Source organism: Centruroides vittatus, unplaced genomic scaffold, assembly GCF_030686945.1.
Source record: "Centruroides vittatus isolate TY-2023 unplaced genomic scaffold, ASM3068694v2 contig_2190, whole genome shotgun sequence".
Classification (NCBI taxonomy): domain Eukaryota; kingdom Metazoa; phylum Arthropoda; class Arachnida; order Scorpiones; family Buthidae; genus Centruroides; species Centruroides vittatus.
Window position 1 is genome coordinate 244,669 of NW_027121367.1, and position 22,209 is coordinate 266,877.

Consider the following 22,209-nt stretch of genomic DNA (forward strand, 5'->3'; position numbering starts at 1 on the left):
TTTATATATAATTGAACATGTCTATTTATATTAGATTCACAATTACTGCTACAACGATATAGTGTGAAATAAACACACTATATATTACTGCAACAGGTAGCATATAGCACTTGCCTGCGTAGAATTGAAAGTGTTACCCCTGTGAATGGTCTATAAGTATTTAATTTTCCACATCTAAAAACTTGAGTTTTTTCAATTATTCTGAATGGTACTTTCTTGATTCTAATATATGCCCTCCAGTAGAGAGTGGATAAAACTACTGAACACTGGAACATAATTAGTTAGTTGTGGAATAGCCAAAAGGCCGACCATGTAAAGTTTTCTGGGTTTTTTTCATGTTAGTAACACTTAAATAGGGTTCAGCTTTCCAAAAGTCTTCCCAAGATGCATCTCCCTTGGCAAATCGCTCACATGTAACATTACTGTAGCCAAATAAACAAAACTAATTCTAATGAGCAATTATTTATTGTGCAATGGTGGGCTGCAATTTTTCCTGTTTTCATGAAAAAAATATTGTTTTTATCAAGACTCATGCTTAAGTTATTGCAACTGCATCAATTCTAGAAAAAAGTCATGTGAGGCATTTGAAATCTGATATATGCTGATATAGTGGCAAACATCTAGGAATTATGAGTGCAGATTGAAGACGAGTGTGATATCATCAAAAACGCTCCTGGCATTTTTAACACATGATGCTACTGCTATGACATATCAATGGCCGTTTGAATAGTAATGGTGGCCATTTCAAACATCTAGCTTCTGCTTTTTAAATGAACTCTTGATAAAATTTTAAAGGACTTTTTCTCATGTATGAGAGATTTTTGAATCCATGTTGACTAGACATTTTTTCCACAATTTTTAAACACTATGTATGATGTATATACAGTCAAACCTGTTTTTATGCGGGGGATAGGGACCGCATTAAAAAAAACGCATTAAAAAAAATCTCACGAAACTTCACGAATGGCTGTAAATAATAGTTTTCGCGACACAATTAAAAAATATTTTTTTTTTTATGCGATCAACAGGGACCGCATAAAAAAAGTCTCACATAGAAAATAACTCAAAACCGTACGAAATAGAATTTATTGACAACAGATGTCAGCACTTGACTGCATCGTCTGGTCTATCGTCTGTTTTACATATTTTTGTCCAGGTGGTGTTTTGTTGACTTAAAAAGTAAATTATTTCATTTTTCGCATATTCATGCAATAATATTACTATAATAAGTGCATTTATGCTATAATAAGTCAACGTAAGACATGATGAATCGCACGAGACTAGTCGCCAACTATACCGCACAAATTAAAAATTCGCATTAAAAAAATCGCACATAAAAAGAGCGCATAAAAACAGGTTTGACTGTATATAGTGGACCATTTTAATTTATCCAGTGGAATAATTTGAAAAATATGCATTCTACAAAATACTCATTGAACCAAAAAATGTTAGATTTTGAAAGAGACACAAGATGGGACTATTAGTTTCATTATACACTATTAGGCACTACAATCAATGAAAATAGGTCAACTTTATTTTCTTCAATGGAAACTCTCCCCCCTTTTTTATTGCATCTTCTGATTCTACAATAAAAATAAACAAACTTTTATATAAAATATTTTTTCAAAGATGAACCTATAAGAAGTTATGAATGCTCAAAACTCTATTCAGTCACCATATAGGGAATTTATAAATCTGTGGATATCTATGAAATTTGAAAGAGAAATCACACTAAACCGATGTCAAAAACATGTATTTAATAAAAATATTGAAACAAGTCACACTGTAGATGCTCTCAAAATCATTATACTTGGGGTTTTATATAAGATACATGTGAAAATATTGACAAAGATTATTTTCTTGTTAATTTCTCATGCATCTTATTTTATTAGTCTGTGAAAAAAGTTATTATGAAAATTATTATTTGTTAGAATCAAGATCAATGTCTTTTCTTTATCACAAGTTTGGTGGCATTAGTTTTGTAAAAGTTCATTATTTGAAAAAAAAAGATCCATTATGTCTGAGATTGATAACTATTGACACTGAACAAAAAATAAAATAAGTACATGGATAAAAGCAATGAATACTGGGTTCATGCCTGTTGGCTGAATGAAGAAAATCTAAAGAGATTTTCTTTGTGTCTAACATCTAAATAGGGGTCAGTTCTCCTAGAAAGCTCTACTGAGAGGCACCTTCCCTTGGCAGTTTGCCAATTTATCAGTTTACCAAATGAGTACTGAATTGTATCAGACTACATTACTACTACTATTATAATTAAGTAATTTGGCACTAGATAAAATACTGAAAGTGGATATAACTAAATTAATAGTTCTGAAAGTGAAAATCAGATGAAGGTCTGGGTAGTGTAACTGGCAACATGACCACACAGTAAGCAGCAGTTATAGATTCAAATTCTGCTTCAGACCAATTCTTTTCTGGAAGAAAATAATTGGCCTGTAAAATTAATTATTAAAATATTAATTTAATTATAATTATTAAATTTATCAAGAAATGGCATCTAACACCTACTTCTAGTGCCAAATTACTTAATAGTACAGTAGAGAGTCGTTAATCGGAATCAATTGGGGACTGGAATTGTTCAGATAAGTGATTTGTTCTGATTACCGATTATGTACGAAAAAATACATTAACCTGTCTGATGTTCAAATTTTTCTCCGTTGCATGTCGCTTCGTATTGAATTTTTCTCCGTTGTGTGTCGCTTTGTGTTGAATTTTCGTCGATTTTAAGCCTAACGAAAATTTTATAATAATAATAATCGAGGCTATCGTATCGTTAGAAATTATTTCTTCATTTTGTACAAACAAAATAAATATATTGAAGAATATAAAAACATGAAAATTATACTTTAAAAGTAAATCTAGTATCAAAAATGTTCGATTCAGCACGACACAGTCCGACTGAAAATCGTTCCGATTACCGGGGTTCCGATTAATGACTCTCTACTGTAGTAGTAATACAGCTTGATATAATGCCACAATCATTTGGCTTAAAAAATTAATCTCAAATTTTTAAGCAATTTGTGCCCGACTTTATGAAATGGTATGGACTAGCATTGCAAAGAGAAAAGTAGCCCATAACCCTAACCTAGACAGCCACTTGATTTTTTCCATCTTACAGCTTAGGCAACAAATGAAATTAAACTCTGTTTCCAATCATTGTTCTATTATACAACATGCAAGATTTTGAAACAATGACTTTTGAAGCATGATTTGGAAAAAAATCATTGAATAATATCTGTGTCAACAGAAAAAAAATGTCATTTCTATGTAATAAAACCAAAGTTTGTGTGAAAAGTGTATAGGAGGTTTACATTCAGTTTTTCAAATATTACTATTTCTATTAGATTAGAAGTATAAACTGAATTTTATTGATAGTAATAAAGAAACACTATGTATTTTACTTGTTTAAAAAAGGGGGAGGGCCACTTCACTCCCATATCCCACACAAGTGATAAATGGCTCTACCCACATTTTATCTTTAGACATTTTGCAAGAATGGTGGCATTCACAATGTTGAATGCCACCATTCTTGCACTATGATAATACAAGATGTACTGCAGTAAGAAAACAGTACTAAAATTAAAAATTATTCTGCATGCTCCCTATAGCCAGATAAGGAATTGTGCCTTATGTCTTTTCCTGCCCCCCTTGCCATGTGGTGGGTCCAACTTGGTGGAGAGGAGTTGTGTAAATCTGGATGTGTAACCTAGAGTGGAAGATTTATTGGATGGTGTGTCTTGGGGGAAGAAGTTAGAATGGAAGTGGAGAGAGAAGGAAGAATCAGTAGGGAAGAGTGTGGTGTGTGAAAGTGCATGAAAAAATAGTCGGGAAGCTGGAAAGTAAAAACTGTGAAACCTGGTCAGTGGAAAGATTTCGTTTTCGAACTGTTTCCTGTCCGATAAGCATTAAAAGAGGTACACTTCAAACTCATTGTTGGTACGTTTTATGTCTGCATGCTACAGGAATTCTGTATCACATTATTGTCAGGAGAATTGAGTGTTAAAGCTATTCGGTAGATTGGATTGTCGGGCTCCGTATGTTCTTGTGTGTTTTCCTGGATGTATTGTATGTTCCAAGGAAAATTAAAGGGTTATCTTGTTAATTTGGATAGTTGTCTTGTCAGATAGTCCCTACTGAGATAAATGGATTCCCCCCTCTAAGCGTCTGCACTATCAAGCATGCTTGTTATCAATTTGTCCCATCGAAGAAATCACTGAAGTTCTCCATGTTGACTTGTTCGTACTTTATATAATCTCACAGAATCACCAGAAGTAGGGTGATGCCAGTATCACCCTCCTTCTGGTTATTCCTAAAATTAAAGCTGGTATTAAAAGTTCAATTTACTACACAAAAATGGATCAAGGAAATATAGAGTTTTTCATGAATGGAATACAAAAATGGACTGAATATTCACTCTAAATAATGTTTATGTTGAAAACAAATATGTATAATTACAATAAAACTTGTTAAATTAAATAAAAATTAATATTTTTACTATTTTAAAAAATTAATTGCATTATTTCCTCTCTCTTTCCAAACTAATTTTATAAAAATAAAGACCTTATTTATAAGTCAATCCTTGTATACTAAGATTATGTTTCTGAAAATACAATATTAAATGTATAACAATATAGAGATAACTAACAAAAAATATGAAACTTTAAGAGATATCTTTGTTGTTTCATTCATAGAATTTCATAAAATAACAAATAAATCAGACATTGCATGATATGTTTTCTTTAATAACATAATATCTATAGTAGGATTATGTAAGCATAATTTCCTTTATTCTTAAACTCTTCAATAACTAGTCATAAGCAGTGGTGATATTCGAAATATTTAACAAAGGGTTCGCTAGCAGAAAATTTTTCCCTTCTAGACAATCACCGACAAACGAAATGGAAGTTTTGGCTAGAAATAAATACAATACCTTTTCTTCCGATATATTTAATAATCAGTGGCGTATTTGGAACGTAAAGAGCCCTGGGCGAAGACCAGGTAACAATAGTATATTAGTGCTGTCGACCATTTTTTATTTTTTTTTATTTTTAGGCAGAGAAATTTTTCACTCCGAATCGCACTACTCTTAGTAGACACATGTCATCGTCTCTCAAAATACAGTTTCCTTTTTATTTCGCTGTCCGTAGCCCGACACGCGTTCCACAGCCATCTTGTATTATCTTGCGCGCGTGAGATTGTGGGATCTCTCTTGTGACTGGATCTAGTTTCAAGAACTCTCTTTAATCGATCGCGATTAAACCTTGTTTCGGTCGAGATTGAAACGGTGGAGAGAGATCGCACCAAGACATAGTCCCCGACCTTGTTCACAATCTAGATTGAAATGCTCGGTGCGAATGGGGTATAAGGCTCTAGTTTAGTAGTATTACAGAGTATAATACGTATATTTTAATATACTTTTTTAAAAAAACAAAACCACTAAAAAAGTTCCATGTGTTTAACAAGGTTCGGGAAACTGAAAACTTTACCAACGGGTTCGGGCGAACCCGTTCGGAAAAACTGAAAATTTTAACAACGGGTTCGGTCGAACCTGTGCGAACCCGCTGAATATCACCATTGGTCATAAGCCTTCTAAATTATGTAAGATTGTACTCTTACATCCCTTTGCCTACTAGATAAAACAATTTTGTAATGTGAATTTAATATAACAAGGATATTGACATTTATTTTTTAATAAATCAAGAAAGTAAAAACAGATTACTGAAAATTATAAAAATGAGATCATCATAAAATATGAATTTAAGAATGTTTTAAATTGACAATTTTTTAATGCAGATACAATCTAAATATTTATACAAGCTTTTATACATCTTTGCATAACTGTAACTTTTCATGTTGAATAAAGATACATTACAAACAGCTATAAAGTGAGAGTTTGCTCATTAAACTGGTCAAAGATAATTCTAATTTTTATAATGTTGGATCCACCTAGAGAACTATAACAAGAAGGGTTCCAGAACCATATCTCTAAGAATTATCCTTATTGTCTAAGCATATTTTTATCTGAATATACCTTAGATATTAATTACATAGCATTTTTAGGAATACAATGAAAAATAAGCTTGTTCTAACCAGGTAGTTATAGGATTAATTTCCCATTATGCTTTTAAAAAATTATATATTTACATCTTAAACAGACATTTTAGCATTATAAATATACATGATGACTACAATACTTAACATCTGAACATAGGTTTTAAGATTTTTAAATTATTCTTCTCTCGAAGTTGATTTTCAAATTTTCATAACTCTATAGTACAGTAGTAGTACAGTAGAGACTCGTAAATTGGAACCCCGGTAATCGGAATCGCTGGTAATCGGTACGATTTTCAGTCGAACTGTGTCGTGCTGAATCGAACGTTTTTACTAAATTACTTCTAAAGTATAATTTTCATGTTTTTATATTCTTCAATATATTTATTTTGTTTGTACAAAATGCAGAAATAATTTCTAACGATACGATAGCCTCGATTATTATTATAAAAATTTTCGTTAGGCTTAAAATCGACGAAAATTCAACACGAAGCGACACGCAATGGAAAAAAATTCAACGCAAAGCAACACGCAACGGAGAAAAATTTGAACATCGGACAGGTTAATATATTTTTTCGTACATAATCCGTAATCGGAACAAATCCCTAATCTGAACAACCCCAGTCCCCAATTGATTCCGATTTTCGGTTCACTACTGTATTTTAATTATTTTAACATTTCCTGTAATTACTTATTTAATTCAATTATAAATTTTATGCAAATTTAAACTCACTTTGTATAATACCATTTTTAAATATTCTTGTTTAATTCTACTTGTTATAACATCTACATTTCTATTTCTATAGTTATTACTGTTTATTTGAATCTTCTTATCTTTGAATACTATTCAATGTAAGCTGAAGATAGCTAAAATAATGGCCGAATGAATTTCTATTAATTTTTTTGACCCCTTTAAATAAGTAGTCTGCTTAATATTTGATTTCAACATAATGGTAAGTTTTATCAAATTTCACAACAAATGCAATAAAATCTGGAAATGCATAAGCATAATTAGGAAAAAAACATTTCATACACAAAAATGAAAAATTTGACTGATTCCATAACTTAAAAGTTGTACCAGGGCATCGCGCAACTTTGCTGCATCACAATAGAATTGAAGAGGAGCAGTAAGATAGAAGTGATCCCTGCACTTGTTAGGAAAAGAAAAGGCTATCCTTGTACCTGCTGGCCAAGGGAGAGATGATCCTTGCATTTGCCGACAAGGAGAGGTGATCCAAGAACCAAGCAATGGACATGACATCGATTGCTTTGTTCTTCGTATTTTGTTTGTTTTTCGCACCTAAATTCAGTTAAGTGCGCTCAGTAAAGTACATTGTCACTTTAATATCTCTGTATATTGAAAAAAGTCATGGACCCTCATTACATTTTTGGATTCCTCATTGCAATTAATGGAAAATGGTAAAGTTTTATCAAAATCAGCCCATTAAATTTTGAGAACAAACTCAATTCTATAAGCCTGTAGATAGTGTGGTAGTGTCTGTAAAACATCACATGACAAGGTTGCACAATTCATGTGAAATTGCTTTGTTGCACACACTTGTGCTACAACCTTATGTCTTGAAAATGAAATCATGGACCCACATTTTTTATTATATTTTTTGATTCCTCATCTCTAATAATCCTTAATAGGAAATGGCAAAGTTTAATCAAAATCAATCAAACAGATTTTGAGAATGAACACAATTCTGTAAGCCACATAGAAGAGGCTTTGTTAATGTTTTGCCTCAACAAGCAAGAAATGGACAAAATTATTATTGAATTTCTCAGTATATAACAAACAAAATCATAAAAACCACTTCTATCAAAACTGAATATTAGTTTCAGTTTTGATCAATTGTATTGATGTTTCAGTAAAGATAAATAAGAAGTTTTAATTTATACTTCTTTTAAGTGTTTTAATTTCACTAAAAACTACTGCAAAATAAAATATAGAAAATTTATTAGTTCAATATTTTGAAAATGTATAATATTAAAATTATACATTTTGCCAAAATGCTTCTGTTTTAAGTTCCGATGTTAAAACAATATAAAAAAAAATATTTCAATTAGATATGCTGGTTATATTTTTCATAGTACATGTATAGTGAAAAACACACAGTGAAAACTGCTTAGGCAACCACTTGCATTTGATAAACACCTGTCAAAATGGGCAAAAATTTCTAGCACGGAATAGTTTACACAGAGTCTTCGTATAAGTTACCTGTATTAAATGACTACCTGTGTAACGCAAGTGAGGGAATCGATTTTTGATCCGAAACAACATACAACAACTATAATAAGCGACCACTTCTGAGAATATATCCAGTCTAAACTATTGTTCGAACCCATCTGAACAACATTTCCCCCTCCTAATATAATGAATTAGTCTAAACTCTTGTTGGAACCCACTCTCCCACCCTTGAAATTAGGTGCAGGTATTAATGAATTAGTCTAGCAATAAAGGAAATTCATTTCAGTTTGTTCGGAAAACAAAAGAAATGCAAACTGCTGTTATTAAAAGATCGTGTTAAAGTTATCAGATAAAGTGAAAATGGTTTATCAGAACGGCAATTAGGGAACTGCAAAACAATGAAACTTATTTTACCGTAGACCTACAGTATTTTCCTTAGGGGTATAAATTATTGTACACGATACAATTAATCGGTTGAGCTCATCGTTTGATAAAATTTATTTTATTTATTTATTTTGAAGTTTATATACATGTGCAATAAATAGTTTCTGTATCACCATACCTTATTTCCACTTTATTTTTAGAAAAATAATATCCAAGTAATTTTCGCATGCAAAATATTCAAAAACAATAAACACATTAATGCAAAAATCAGTTTTACAGGCAACCTCCTTTTTTCAATTCCGTGGTTGTCATTGGACAATCACGGAATCGAAATGTAATGAAATCATATTATGAGAAAATATAATAAAATCATTTTATTATTAATTAATAATTTTTCTTGTTGTACTTAAGAAAATATTAAATATTAAAAAAATACAGTATTTTTAAAGTTAAATAAGATTAAACTAACGAAAACCAATACCAAAGTGATGGACAGATACGATGCGCTTGTATATTGATAACGTAATACACATAACTGAGGAGTGAACGAAAAGAACCAAGTTGAATTAATTAAGTTGGAAAAAAGAGTGCATTATAATCGAGAAAATGCAAATACTGTATTAATCTTTAAAATATTAGTACAGTAGAGCGTCGTTAATTGGAACGTCGGTAATTGAAATGGCCGGAAATTGGAACGATTTTCAGTCGGACTGTGTCGTGCTGAATCGAACGTTTTTGATACTAGATTTACTTCTAAAGTATAATTTTCATGTTTTTTATATTCTTCAATATATTTATTTTGTTTGTACAAAATAAAGAAATAATTTTTAATGATACGATAGCCTCGATTATTATTATAAAAATTTTTGTTAGGCTTAAAATCGACGAAAATTCAACACAAAGCGACACGCAATGGAGAAAAATTCAACAGGAAGTGATACGCAATGGAGAAAAATTTGAACATTGGACAGGTTAATATATTTTTTCGTACAAAGTCGGAAATTGGAACAAATGACTAATTGGAACAACCCCAGTCCCCAATTGATGCCAATTTTCGACGCTCTACTGTCTTAAATTTGTCTTATAAAATCACGTCGTCTCCTGTAAATCAAGTTATCCGATAAGAATAAAATACAATACCAATATAGCTCTATCATTGGAAAAATTAGCTTATTTTTGCCCACTTCAAGTTTTGCTTAGTGGAAATGGCTAAAAAGTGCACAAAATATGCATGGAAATGTGGTATTACAGCACCACCTGACTAAAAGACCACTTTTAAAAGGAACTGTGGATGGTTGTCATAGACAGGTTTTACTATATTATGATTTAAGAAAAATTTTTCTTTCAAAAATTAGTAAAATATGTAACAAAACAAACTGCTATACTGGAATTCACTTTATGAACAACTTTCTATTGAGTACTTTTGGGCAACCAAACCCATCACATCAAGAGAGGCAAAACTGAATTAGTTTATTAAAGTGGGACTTTTCAATGGGTAATTTGAGTCTGATAATTTTGTTGTTAGTTCATAGTCACAAATTTTTTTGCTAATGTGAAGAAAGTTTTCAAACGGTGAGTAAGAAATGCTGTACATGTGGGTAAATGAAAACTGTTAAGCAGGAATGCAGAATATGTCCAATCATGCAAATGACATTCAGAAAAAAAATTACAGTAGTCTTGGAGAAATCTGAAAAAATGTTACAACAAAATAAAGTAGCATCTTGGCTAAGCCTACAGACAATAATTGGAGAAATTCATCAGCATCCAGAGATCTTGTGTTTTTAAAAAAGTGAATTGGAACATCCAATATCTAAATGCCTGGTTAAAAAAAATTAAACCTGCATAGATGTTAGGAATGAAACATGTGAGAGATGAGTTGGTCACAATTATGGTTTGATTTGATTGAACCATGGTTTTGATTTTTTATGAAAAACAGAAACTAAAATAGACCTTTAAAAGAACAAAAAAAAATTGTTTTTATTTCAAAACTAATGAGTAAAGTTTCATTTTGGCTCAAATTAAATCAAAATATTCTTTGTTTCCAGAAGAGAAAATTTGCTGTTAACAGACTGTGATTAAAAGCTTTTCTGAATTATCTTGATTAAATAGCTAAATAGAAGCTTTATCATCACTTTATAAACATATTTTTTATAGCTATGCTTTGATGTTAATGTTTTAAAAATTCATTACAAAATAAAAAACAACAAAAATATGGTTGCATTTTCAAAAAGAAAAAACTATCATCATAAAGAAAACTGCATTTTTTGGACATTAAAAAGTCCATTGCTTGAGCTAAAATAGATAATCTATTTGCATGGCATTGATAATGATGTCTATTGAATTTAATTTCAATTTTATTTCTATAACATTACTTCAAGTTCATAACCATATGCTATTTTTTTTGTAAAAAGAGCTGGCAGAATTACAATTTAATAAAAAGTAAAAATACATTACCAGGAACAACTAAAGAAAGGTTGTCTCTGCAATGGAAATAGTTGTTCCTGGTGATTGGACATGGCAATCAGTGAAGATTGGATTAGTATCCATCTGTAATGTATTTTTACTTTTTATTACATATGCTATTTTGTTATTATACATGCATAAATTAAAGTATTATTTTAATATAAAAAATTTTTAAATTAATTTACCAGTTTAGTATTGCACAGCAAATTATATGGTAGGCCTATTTAATTACTTGTACAATTTAATTAGAAAATTTCAAACCATGTATTAATAATTATTCATATTAATTCATTTGTAAAACGTTTTAATTTGTGTGCTAGTATGCAACAACTTTTGGAAAAACTTTGGGTTTTGAAAATATTCTGTACCCCTGATGTTAAGTAATTTTCTTAATAGAAGGAATATAGTTAGGGAATAGGTTTCAATAGTGTAGTTTGTTCATGTAACATCTGATGATTGTGCAAACTTAGAGAACAACTACTAAGCCAATTCACTTGTGAATCTCCTAACAATGGGCTTATTTGCCTGAAAATAATTGAGAGAAACTTGTTAATAAAGTGAACTCCAGCACAGAAGTTTATTATTTTGTTATATTTTTAAAGAATTTAGAGTTGTTTTCACATTAATTAATAAAATATAAATATTTACTATCAGAACTGAGTTAGTTTCATTAAAATAACAGTTCTGAGATTAAGAGTAAAAAAAAATTCATTCAACTGTTTTAAAAACATGATTATAAGTCAATTTTGGCAATTAAATAACATCAATACAATTTGTGTAATGCTATATAATTAAATAAACATTATCATCAGTTTTTTGCTTCTGCAATATTTAAGTTAATCTTAAAAGAAGTTGCATGAGGATTTCTAAATTAAATGTATTTTTTGTAAACATAAATATATCAATATTTTTTCACCACTTTGCTAAGAAGAGACTTATTTGTTAAGTATCAAATATTCATTAATCTTAATATAACACAAACATCTAATTCAAAATATTTTAATGTTTATTATAATTAAATAAATTATTGATTTAAATTTGTTAAATAATGTTTTTAAAATAAATTAATCTTTGATTCTCAGTTAAAAATGAAAGACATTTTTGAAATATTTCAAGTTCTATGAAAGTTCATTTTGTAAAAATCATTTTAAATTTAATAATTTTGAGTTTTTGTTAGCCAAATTTTTGGCCAACAAATACAATACATTATAGAAAAACTAACAAAGATTAAATAAAAATAAAATATAAAAATAAATTATTTCATTTTTTTTTAAGTATTCAAATATTGTTATGTTAACTCAAGTAAGAACTTCAAATAAGGAAACATTAAAGAACAATCTATCTTTTTTATTTCTTATAACAATCTATTGTTATGTTACAATTCAGTTAATCTTTATTTCTGTTCAAACTTATTTATGCCTTCAGTAATAAAGCAAAAGTTTGTTTTTCTTTTTAGTTGTGCTTATCTTCAAGTTCCAAAGCTGAGCTTTGCGTGTTTTATTTGCACGAAATTACAATGTGTTGAAAAGCCTAATTTATTTAAGGATAAAGAAAATTTCAAAATTTAATATGTTCCAAATTTTCTAAGAAAAGACATTAATAATACACAGTGGAAAAAAAAAAAAAAAAATATCAACAGTCATATTTTGTTGATTTCACATTATTATTATTAACATAATCTAATATTTTCTGCACTCAAAGCTAAAACTACTTAAAATCAGTAACACAAAAAACCTTTTACACTTTGTTTCTAGCTTATTATACTTATTATACCTATGCTTGATTATAACAAGCTTAGAACAATTGAAACAATAGAAATCTTTTCAAAATCCCTCAAAGAAAACTGTATTAACAGCAGAGACGCAGACTCGCTCTCCACCGCATGGCAATCACTCCTTGATAACCCCCTAAATTAAACAGGTCAATCCACCCTCATCGAGCCCGTTGCAATCTTTCGTGCAGTTTCTAAATTTATCTCGTCTCTAATTTCCATTTTTAACAATTATCATATCATCAATAGTCATTCACACATCTTGGTTAAACTCAAAAGATAATTTACAGTGTCAATATCGTTTAAACTTTCTTAGCAATGTCATCACTAGTAAGAAGAAACCTTCATAAATATCTGCTAACCGACATTCCAAGTGATCTTATTGTACCTGAAGGATATTCAAAACGGCCAAAAACGTTTGTACTTGGTGATTAAATTGCTAGAAACAAAATGTAAAAGGTTTTTTGTGTTACTAACATAATCTAAAAAAAATAAATAAACGGTCCTTTTTAAAAATTTAAAACATGCAACCATTTAATAGAAAATATATAATCTAATTGAATTTTAAGTTAATGTAAATATATATGTAATTTTTCATTTGCATTATTTCATAACATTCACAACTAAAAATAATATTTATTTGTAAAGATGGAATAATAATGCATTATTGACTGAAAGATAAAAAATTAGAAATTGAATGATAATAACAGCTTATAGAAAGCATTCATTTCTTATAACCAATCTAATGACTTTTGTATAAAAAAATTCTTGATTAATTCAAAAAGAAAAAAATTTTAAAAATAATTTTAATATAATAATAAAAAATATTTGCATTTTGCATTAGAAGTAATAGAAAATTCATAAGAATGAAGTGTAAAAAATGTAAGAAAAAACACCACAAAAAATTTCTCGCACTATAATTATAGAATCATATATACTTGAAAACTTTTTAACTATAATATATCACCATCCTTTTTTTTTTCCAAGTCATATAGAACCAACAAAAACAGACATCTACTGTGCTTTGACTAAAAAAGCCTTGTGAATTATTCTGCTTGAAATAAATTCATAAAGAATGATGATTTAAATTATGAATACAAGACAAATTCTAACATATATATATATATATATATATATATATATATGGTATATGGTGTATGTTTGTGTGTATATTTAACTGCATGAAAAAATAAATAGGATAAAAATTTTAATTCTGATAAATAATAAAAGATTCAATAACAGCAATGTGAATATAAAAGTCTTTACTATATTTATTCAAGTTGATTATTATTAATAAGTTTCTTATAATCTTGTAAATAAAATAAACTTACATAAATATTAAAAAATTCTATTATATTTTTTAATGGAAAATATTGGAATTATAATTATTAAATATGATAAAGAATTCCTATTAGTTTCTGATTAAAAAAAAAACTAACAAAAATGTACTATTTATAATTTAGAATACTCTAAATGTTATTAATTAAACGTTAGATGAAAAGGCAAGTTATTATGAATATAAATTTAATGAAACAATCAAAATTAAATTTGTGTGTAAAGAGGATAAAAGTAATACATATATCTTAAAAATAAAATCATTCAAATTAGATATCCATCAATATTAAATATGAATTTGAAAATCTGGATTGAATAAATGCAAAAATTTAGAAAAGAAAAGACATTTCTCGCATTGTATATATTTAATTAAGAATTAAATATTAAAGTAAACTATATGTATGTAATTAACTTATTTTCTGTTATAAGTTATATAATTTAAAGATTTTCATCTAATTTAAGTACAAATCCTATTTTTCATAATATATGTATATTCCAAAAAAGTTAAATAAATTTGGTTTAAAATACTTTATATATTTATAAAATAAATATTATACACAAGTTTTTCTTATTTAAATAAATTGTGCACTTTAGAACAGTACTATTATTTTTGTTAAATTTTAAGTAAATTATTTTATATTAAAATATAAATATACTTACTTTTTAAATCTAATATACGACCAGAATTTGGGGATTCTTGCGTTGATAATTGTTCCCTAACCTTTTCAACATCTTCTGGATGTACTAGATCATAAATGCAGGCGTTGAACCAATCAGACTAAAAGAAAAAAATGTTTTTGAATTTAACAATAAACATTTAAAATTATTTATTCATCATCATTCTATTTTGCAAGAGATTATCATCATAAATTCTTAAATTTATCAAATAACTAACTAAGAGCCGCTGCAAACTACAGGAAGCAAGAGCTAGCGTACTCTCGGTCGCGCTCCTAAGCCCCGCCTTTTTTCCCATGATGCTATGGGCCATTTTTGCTAGGTAAGCTACTCGAGCACGAAGCAGCCGCAAACTACACAACGTTTGCTGGCGTAACTAGTCCACATGACGTGGAATCCAGATGTGTATTGGCTATAGAACAAAGATTTTATTATAACCTATACTTGTCAGTTTTCGTTCCGTCAGTTATTATAACGGAACCTATCTGTCAGTTTTCGTTCCGAACTTTGAAACAGAATGGGAAAAATATGCCTATTAGTTAAGCCTAACTAGGCTTAAGCCTATTTATAAGTAACTATTTTAATATACAACTTTTATACCATTTTCTTTTCAATACTGAATGTATTAATCAAGTAATTTACGTACATCGATAAAATTCTATTATTTCTTTTACGACGTGTGGCATGTTTATGTAGTCATCCATTTTCCGCTGCTCTCTCTTGCTAGCGTAATGCTCTCATTGTTGAATTCTGTGAACAGCGAGAGTACTCTCGTATCGCTGCTCTAGCAAAGGAAAAACCACGTGAGCAAGAAGAGAGGGGCGGAGCCTTTGACGTCATCGGTTGTGCTAGGGCACGTTTGCTAGCATTTTGCTCTCGCAAAGTGCTAGTTTGCGGCGGCTCTAATGAAAAAAGTTACAGAAAAAAATAATGTTTTTGTTTATTCAATATTTAATATACATAAAATAAATATTTTAGGAATATAAAGAAGATATACATTATTTAAACACACATTCCAATTCTATTGACAAGAAAAACTATCCAAGTACTAAACACAGACTATATGTAAAGCTAGAATTATTATATTACTAATCTACAGTATCTTTCACATGTTTTCAGCACTCACCCAATGTTACAAGATCCCAAAATGTGAAACGTGTGAAAGATACAGTAGATTAGTGATATTCAAATACTTTTTTTTAGAGAGAAAAATTAAAAAATCACAAAAGCCAATGCTTTCAAACATTCATATTATATGGCTCTGAAAATGACAGGTTTTCTTAATCTCATCTCATACAACTTCTCTACTTCTACACTAAAATCTGCATAATTCACACCTAAGTGCTAATTCCAGCAGTAAATGAACAAGACTTTAATGTTCAAACGTTTTTGGCTCCTTTTAGAAGCCCTCTTCAAGAATATACAAGATAAAAAACAAGAAAAAACAGTTCTATCGTTTGAAAATTTTTTCTAACCACCCAATACAGCCCTGTTCCAATTTTTAAAAATATTTAATGACTCATTTCATTTGTTCATTTACTGCTGGAATTAGCACTTAAGTGTGAATTTTGTTAGTATAGTTCCAGTTTATAGCTGCTAAAATCTGCACTTCTAGCATTGTCCTAGCTATTCTTTTCTTAACCTCTTATGCTTGTTCACTCATTTGGCTAGCTCTTTATTAATATCATCAGCAAAGTTCCTTGCCATTATTATGTCAACATAAGTTGTAACTACTGAACTACTGTACATAAACAACTTACTTTACTTGGATTTTTTTTTGGCTAATTCTCAAAGTTTCAGCAATTCAACATCAAGCTCAAAATAATTAAAACAAACATTTATTGCCATCTAAATCAGAGACTGAAACAGTTACTTTATATTTATAGAAATTAAACTTTATAACAATGTAAGCAGATTTAAATTATTTTTCCTACACACAATAATATTATGTATACCAAATACCATATTTACTTGAAGGTAATGCATACTGCAATTCAAAACATCAACAAACAGTTTGTTTTGGTTTCGATGTTTCAAAAACTGAGGGCACATGAAGGCATGAAAACAACAATATAACCTGAACAGAGAGTTTGAAAAAACCAAATGATGACCCACTATACAGAAAGGAAAATAAAAGACACCAAAGGAGTGTAACATATCAATATGATAGAATAATACATGAAGTTTTCTAGCTTACACTTGAATCAAATCCCATCATTAATTCTACTAGGCATTGAAGTTTTGTAAACAAAATTCAGAAAAAAAGGTGCAAGTGAAATTTGAGTAAATATGTTAAGTTCTTTTTTTTTAATCAACAGATTTATTCTGTTTCTTCAAAATAAACAAAATATTATATGCATAAAACTCATCTACAAAAACTACATAGACCCTTTCTATTCTTCTGAATTACAAAAATCATCAACAATAATTATATATCATAATTACATGATCAACAATATCTCATAATTTTATAATTATGAAATATACATAAACATATATAATATGATTATAAAAATATCAAATTTATTATTCGAGAGTTGTAAATAAAATTAGGGCAAAAAGACACATTTGTTTTATTAATAACTATTTTATTCATCCAATTTTTTTTATTTTTATAATTTTAATACATTAACAGCATCATGTTACAAGCATTAATATTTTAAATTTACTCTTAACTTGCATATCTTTCTGAAATTCAATTTTTTTTCAAAATTATAATCAGCAATATATGTATCCACCTAGAACAATTTTTTTAATAAAAACAGTGTTAAAATTATAATCAATATCTATTCAATGTGTTATTTTTTAACCATCAATGAAATACATACACATTATTCTTTAACTATTGACAGAATACTGAATTCTAACTTTTCATGATGAGACTATCTACTGTTATAAAATTTATTAATTAATGTTGGAAATATTGTAGTTACATTTGGAAGCTTCATAGTTAATGTATCAAGGTGCCCATGTATCACTCTGCATCAATTCCTCTTTTATCCAATTCTAAATCTCTCTTTCATACAATATATCATCTTTCTGACATCTGTTTAGAAATTTTGATATAATTCATTTTTCTCTTTCATATAAAATGCTACATTTTGTATGAAAAAGAATGATTATTCATATTAAAATTTCTAAGCAGATTTCAATAATAAATACAAAGTCTTTGCTAGCTACTATATAATTATTGATATTAATTTTTTTTCATTAAAAAATTGTAGGTTTTGCTAATAGAAACACGTAAAAAAATTAATAATCAATTTTTATTAAATTAAAGAATAAAGAAAATAGGTGAATTAATGTTTTACGCACACCAATTAGATAATTTAGACAAACCAAAGTGGAAGACAAATTACAAAATGAAAAACTTAAATATACATGTGTAAATTACTCTTAATTTTATCAGATTAATCAATAAAATTACACAGAGAAATAGAAAAAGTCTAAACTATCTCCCAGTGTCAACTGCTTGGTAAATACATATAATATAAATGAATCATCCAGCGATAACATTAAGTTAGTAGATATTTAATTGACTTTATTAGTAATTTTTTAATTATCATATTAAATTTTTTGTACATGTTAATATGTGCAATATACATAACTAGAAGATATTCATACACTTATATAAATATTAAAATATTAATTATATTAAAATTATATTAAAATATTCATACACTTATATAAATATTCAGCATATATTAGAAAATATATGCTGAATATTAGTAAGATGTATACAAAAATTCAAATAATTACAAAAATATTCCTCAAATAAAAAAGATTTACACACAAATAGAAATTAAAAATTACAATAAAATGATTCAACAGGATTTTAATACTGATCATAGGTCCACTAAGTTGAAGTTTATACTAAATGAGGTATAGATTAATAAAAATCTATGTATAAAGTTTGTTCATTCTTTTGGAGAAGTTTCTTATTGTAGATCCTATATAGTAAAAACTTTTTGCTCTTTAAGTAGTTTGATCATTTATATCCCTGCTTTGTCTTTGTTGGGCTGCAATTTGAAAAAACTGTAAACCTATAAATTCCCACTGTTATCTGTCTTTCCTTAATCTTGAGAATGGAGTTAGTTAGATGATTATATAGTTAATTGGGATCTCCTTAGGGGTAGGAGGCCCTGATTAACTATATGTGAACTTTGGACGCAAACCAGAAGTCACATTATTTCAATTCAAACTTTTCCGCTTAAAGCAGTTAATAAATGACTGACACTACTCCATTACTAATGGAAAAGTATAATGTACAGGTGCAAGACACTACAGTACTAATTTGAGGTGGAGAGCATATATTTTTAATTTGCTTGTCACAATAATTAATTGCTCATTCCATGTGCATTCTTATCATATCTTAAGATTTGCACAACAGATGGCATAAGTTTCACCATGAACTGAAGTGTATTTTTTTGCATACCACCAAAACAACTTATACAAAAAGCAAACCACGATTCTTAATTGTTGTATCCATTGCATCCGAGATGGGTGGGCATTAGAACAGTCTACATTACTGAGGAGATAATCAAGTTGACCATCTTTTCCTGAAATCCATGCATAGCCACTATGTTTCTCATAAATAATATTTAATTATCACAGTCTTTATTTAGCATTTAACATGTAATGACTCTTAATCAGTGAGTGTAACAATGCTATTTTGTAAGATACCATGTCACATGATTTCCAATGTATGTAGGATTTCAATTAAGTGCTCTTTTGGTGTTTGTAAACAGTAATTTCCAAATAGTTTATCACTGTTCAAGACAACATCTGTTTTATTATCCATGTTATCAATTTTCTCCTAAGGTCAAGCATTTAAATACATGTTAAAACAAAACTGACTTCTACCGTTATCCATTTTGTTAATTTTTCATTTTCATGTAGTAGATAACTAGATGAGATGTCTATTATGTCAGACTTAATGTCTATTTTGTCATCAATCTACCTATTAATATTTGTTTTGTTATCCATTTTGGTACTTTTCTTCTTTCTTTTAATTCATCACTTTATTATTTTTTTTTGAAAATACCATGCCATTTTTCATTAAATCCTCAAAAGAAAATCCTTTTCCCAAGAGTCCAAACTGGAGAGAACAAATAAAAAAGCCCCATGTTCCTGTAAATATTAAAACCAGCATTGCACATGCCATTCACTTTGTTTCATGTGGTGTGTGCAACAGTCACAACCCCCAAGCAACACAAGTGAGTTGCCTTGGTGTAACAAAACAGAAAAGTGTCAAGTTTTTACATACATAAATTAACTAAAACATTTTGAATTATTAAATAAATTACTAAATTGTGAATATCTTTATATATGTTACAGACAAATCAATAAATTTGTATTTGTAAAACAAATAAATACAGAATTTCCTCATGTTTATTAATTTTTACTCTGACATACAACTGTGAATTAAAGGATGAAACAATAATTAAAGCAAAACTTTATATTTTACAATGCATTTCATTTTTGTATTTACATGACAATTCAAAATCTTTTATTTTTTTGTAATGGCTAGATAATGGCACATAATATGTAATCCATATAAGAATGCCAAGTGAAAACACAGAAAATGTTATTGGCTAATTACAACACTATATATGAATTGTTTATCTTGAAATTTCTACGAAATGTCAAACAAACAATAAACTCATTAGAGTAAAATTCTACTCATACGTTAAAAAAAAAAAAAAAAACGGCAAAAGTGGATTAAACATTGCTCTACTTTTTAGTAAAGTATAAAAATATAAATTTGTGGTTTTTGCTTAATATTTTCTAAATGTAAATTAACACATTGATGAATGAGATTTTGTTTTATTTTTAAAAAATTCCATAATCTTTGCATTTCTCTACACAGGAAGTCTCTGACTTTTGGATTTAACAATTCCTAAAAATGTGTATAGAGTTGTATTTAATAAAAGAAGTTCCATTCCTACTTAGCTAAAAGGAAAAATTACAAAAATCTCTTATTAAGATAAAAGGTTTTACTTTTTTTACAGTGAATATTTTACAATGCATAGAAAACGTTTTTAAAAATAATTTTGTTGTTACTGAAACAAAATGACAAAAAAAACCATTGCATATTAGCTCAAAATTTTTATAAACTAGATGAAAATGTATGATTTGAATTTGCTACACAAAAAATAATTAGAGATAAAAGTATTATGTACAAAAGAGCAAATTTTCTAAAAGTCAAGGACTGCCTATAACTGCGTTAACTGCTTATACAATAAAAACAATATTTATGTCAAATTTTTCTTGCAATATATTTAATTAATTTAAACCTAATCACTTTTAAAACTGATTTGTCAAAAACAGTATTTTTTTCATTAAAAATTTAAATCAGACATTTCATAAGTTTTGATCATTCATAAAGTTGGTACAATAATTATAATAGCTGATATCTTGCAACCAGCAGCAAAACAATTTGTAGATGGAACTTTAAGCATAAAGTCAGATTTAAATTCTTGCATGTAGTATCTTGTATTTATTGCATTTATCAATGTAGTACATCAAATGCAATGCTAAACAGTTATGTTCTAGCATATAATGACAATATTTTGAAGTATCTTGTAAACAAAGATGTCTGTATAGCACCATGTGATATAATTCTAGAACAGGATTGATTAGATGCAAACCTAAGCATATAACGACGTTATAAAAGTTAAATCTTTTTCAACTATGAACATGACACCTTACGAAACATCAGTACAATGTCTAAACTGATATCATTTTAATAACATGCCATCAACTGCCATAAATCATTGGGCTATAATTTGACAATAATAATAATAATAAATTACAAATAAATCAATAAATTACAAAAAATGTGTTATTGCAATGTATTGAGTTTAGTAAAGTTGTTTATATTGATATCATTTTGCTGTATACAACTGTTGAAAGATGTTACACATAAGAACTTAAATCTGGCTTGATACAGAAATATAAAGTTCATCACAATTTGTTTAATTTCTGTAAAAATAAATTGATTTATTAATAATTTTGCAATTTTTTTTTAACTGACTAAATCAGTGGTAACTAACAGGATAACTCTTTCTACTTCTTTGGTTTCTGAAAAATGGAAGATAATTTCAAGTTTGATAGACAACATATAGAGGTACATAAGAGTGTGATTTATAGATGCATTAAAATAATAAGATATATAATTTTAAATGTAAAGCCTCATTTGTCAAGCTTTTTTCAATATTATCCTTTCATCACAAACTGAACAGAAAAGTAACATAAAAAATGTAAATTTTTCTACAATTATAAATAATTAAAATCAATTTTTTAACCATCTTTTAAA

The 22,209-nt window shown here is 28.2% G+C and overlaps 2 protein-coding genes across 6 annotated transcripts in view; both read right to left on the reverse strand.

Moving 5' to 3' along the window:
• LOC136970811 (uncharacterized) overlaps window positions 1-22,209 on the reverse strand; it is a 424,253-nt gene that overhangs the window by 198,808 nt on the left and 203,236 nt on the right. The window lies entirely within an intron of this gene.
• tgo (Aryl hydrocarbon receptor nuclear translocator homolog tgo) overlaps window positions 1-22,209 on the reverse strand; it is a 139,166-nt gene that overhangs the window by 21,178 nt on the left and 95,779 nt on the right. For all 5 annotated transcript variants that reach the window (XM_067265270.1, XM_067265268.1, XM_067265269.1 and 2 more), the window contains one exon: window positions 14,877-14,994. In XM_067265270.1, coding sequence (XP_067121371.1) covers window positions 14,877-14,994 — 118 coding nt within the window. The remainder of the gene's footprint in view (window positions 1-14,876; window positions 14,995-22,209) is intronic.